Here is a 3,461-nt window from a genome sequence, read left to right as displayed (position 1 = left end):
AGAAACACAGGAGGGTTGTTATCAGAAAACAAGCCAAAGTCTGGCATGTCAACGAGAAAGAGTTCTTTGCAGTTTGGAAGACTTTTAAGAAATGGTATTTATTGTTACTTGCTAAAGAATTTACCATAAAATTTGATAATACTATTGTTACAACTTTCTTAAAAAATAAATTAGAATCAAATTGAGAAGGCTCGTATTATCAAATGGCAGGCTGAATGCCAATATTATTGTTATAATATTGTCATTATAAAATCTCACGAAAATATTCTTGTATTCCTAACAAGAGATCGGGGCATCTGAAGCAAACTCCATTATTTTGAGGCTCTTGCATCTCAGGGAGAACCTTGAGGAGCTTGATAAAAGGTTTGAACAACTATAGGTGAAAGCCCAAGTAGCTGGCCAACTCCAAAGAGCTGATCTTTACACAGTTCAGGTTGCAATGAAGAGTACTATAGTGGCCTCAACCGCGCTATGGAACAACCTATTAGAACCAATTTGAAAGGTATCACCCTCAATGATGACTCGCAAGTTGCGGGAGCATGGCCCAAAATATAACCTTAGAGTACAGGGCTCTAGACCTGTAGCGTTAGATTCAAGTACTGCTTGCACGAGGCCATCATCAGACTCTAGTGAAACGGTGACAATCGAGTTACAGGGAGTGCAAACCTCTAAAGATTCGAGTCAACCTAGCACCTCTGAGATTAAAGAGGGAGATTAGCCTTAGGCCGATGACTGACACCTCTGAGGTTAATATTAACGAGTTAATACCTTCTTCCTCTGCTTGGTAGGTTTACCAGCAAATGTGGGAAAAATTAATTTTTTGCAAAGGTGTCAATCCAAGCAAGACCGCAATAAAAAAATCTCGAAAACATAACAGAGTCTGAATGTTAGAAGGATCCAAATAAGAAGAGGTCCGAGAATAGTATGATTTTGGGGCACCAACTTCAGTTCATATTATCTCCAAGTTTTCCGAAAATCTCAAAGCTTTCGAAGTAGATTAATGTGGTGGTTTACGAATCATGGCAAAATAACCCTCACTTAAAAAGAGGAGATATCTTGGAGTTGAAGTTCACATCATCAGCTTCAAAAACAGCAGGAAAGGGGTTTTATCCAACATTCAATTTTATCAAGCTATAGAAACCAGATATGGTAGTTTTCAACAAAATCAAAACTGTCTTGGGAGAAGCTCCGCTGGTGTCAACCATGAGTGAGGATGATATCTCCACCAAGAGAGTTTGGGGTCCATGAGTCTGTCTCATTAAGATGGACAAAGTCAAGTAAACATTTAAAATATTTTCACATAAGTTGAATGGATCATTCCTGTTAAAATTCATGACAGGAAAAAGTACTAAGTTCACAGAAAGCATGTTCGAGAAAAAGAGAATACTTATATGGGACTACAAGGATAAAGACATGAAACATGAGGCATGTTGGGCAATGGCAAAACTACATATCCCTTGTTGCAAAAACAAGAAAAGCCCTTGTTCGAGACGAAAATTCAGGTCACCCAGAATAAACTCAAACTAAAACAGGACAAGGGTAAAAAGAAGACTTTTTACAAAGCAAAGTAAAAAACACAGAATGTCAAAATCAGAAGTTAAGACTGTCGGCGGAAGAGAACAAAAGCCAACAGTCAGAAAGAGAAAATCTAGCTAGCAATCACATAGCCGACAAGCCATCATGACCATCAGCTGGAAAGGACGCAGAGATGGCGAACGCAATGACGTCATTAAAAAAAGACAAGGCGATGATGAATGCAGTGACGTCATAAAAAAACAAGTTTAGAGTTTGAATTTGAAGTCTGCGGACGCCTATAAATAAGGAAGCAATGAAGCAGATGAGGATCATCAGAAATTTTCTCCAACTTTTCAAGGCATAGTATTTCAATAGGTTTTCCAAATTTCTTGTATTTTTAAATTTTCAGTTCTATGGGGGTTTCCCCAACTAGTCAAGTCCTCTTTTATGAGAGGTTAAACAGTTGTCTTCTCCAATGGAGAAAATCATATCTATGTAATATTTCATATATTTCTTCTATAAAAGCAAGGCTTCTGTTCAATTTGTTATCTAAAATTCTATTAAGTCCGTATATTGGAGTGTCTTCTACGCCCTAAGGTAGAAAACGAAACAAGACTGTGTTGTTAGTTGCTGAAAGAGCCAAGTTCAGCAAACCATCTGCTGCGGTAGTGTGGTTGGAGAAATCTGTAAAAAATTGAGAAATACCCAAGAACAAGATGGCAAAAAATCAAGAAAATACCCAGAAGAAGGTACGAATTTGTGAGGACTTAATTTATTTCTGAAGCATGTTGGGTCAATTGTGAGCATGGGATGAAACTATAAAGCTTTTACATTAGAAGAGCAGAATGGTCATTATTTTTTTTCTACAGGACCAAAAGTGTTGAGTTCGGAAAGATACAGGACCGAATGTGTTAGTGGAAAAAATACAGGATCAAATGTGTTGCGTGCAAAGCTAGAAGACTAAATGTGCAAAACTTCTAAACATACAGGACTAAAAGTGCAACTTCGCTCTTTTCATTTAACATAAACAAGAAATATTGTATCATGCTTCTTTTGGAAGTATAACAATGAAATCAAAGAATCAGAATGAACTAATGCAATTCACCTAATTATTTCTAGTAGTGCAAACTGAACTACACGGGTCTGTGATTTCTGTTTATGACTTCGGCCTACACGCCAACAATCATCACTTCGCACCTTCCATGGAGAAATGAGACCCCTGAGTACGCTGTGACTGCTTATGGTACAAATCTACGACACAAATGTATAAAGTCAATGTTTCAGGAATTACAAGAGGTGAAGAGGCTGGCTTACTTCTTCTCCTATGTGAGAAATGAGGTGCCGGCGTGGTTATGATGCAAAAGATTGTGCGCGATTGTATCTCTGGCCTTCATCGCGTTAGCTGACCTCAATCCAACCTCAGGAACCATTTCATCATCAATGAGCTCAAACTTCATTGATGCATCCAAATCCTCATTCCTCGTTTCACATATGTTATGCAACACACAGCAAGCCCCGAGCACCATAGGCAAATCTTGAAGCTTCACTTCAGTCCTTCTCTGCAAACAACCCCACCTCGTTTTCAATCTTGCAAATGACTCTTTAGCAGCTCCCTGAATTTCCCCAATTTTCTCATTAAAAGCATGCTGAGTCCAAGTCAAATGTTGGTGTGTGTAAGGGACTAATACCCAATCCATCAAAGGGTATCCAGAACTCCCAACGATCCAAACACCGTTGTAGAAACCTGCATTTGCCCGTTGGAAAAGCGTGGACTTCTCCAACACCTGATCGTCGGGCATTGAACCAGGGTAGCCAATGCATACATCAGTAAAAACTCCCCTTGGATCAACAACACCCTGAACAGTGATCGAATATGACGTCTTCTGATTCCTCTCAGTATGCCGCCTATTAAAATAAGCTGCCACACTATTCTTTGGAGCGATGAT

At 38.9% G+C, this 3,461-nt stretch overlaps 1 protein-coding gene across 1 annotated transcript in view; it reads right to left on the bottom strand.

The window, feature by feature from the left end:
* Window positions 2,327-3,461, bottom strand: part of LOC105178486 (protein ALP1-like) — a 2,300-nt gene continuing 1,165 nt past the window's right edge. The window contains exon 2 of the mRNA XM_011102003.2: window positions 2,327-3,461. This exon is cut by the window's right edge and continues 888 nt beyond it. Coding sequence (XP_011100305.1) covers window positions 2,838-3,461 — 624 coding nt within the window. The 3' untranslated portion in view covers window positions 2,327-2,837.

This window comes from Sesamum indicum, linkage group LG1 (assembly GCF_000512975.1).
Source record: "Sesamum indicum cultivar Zhongzhi No. 13 linkage group LG1, S_indicum_v1.0, whole genome shotgun sequence".
NCBI lineage: Eukaryota > Viridiplantae > Streptophyta > Magnoliopsida > Lamiales > Pedaliaceae > Sesamum > Sesamum indicum.
This window is presented reverse-complemented; position numbering and strand designations above follow the sequence as displayed.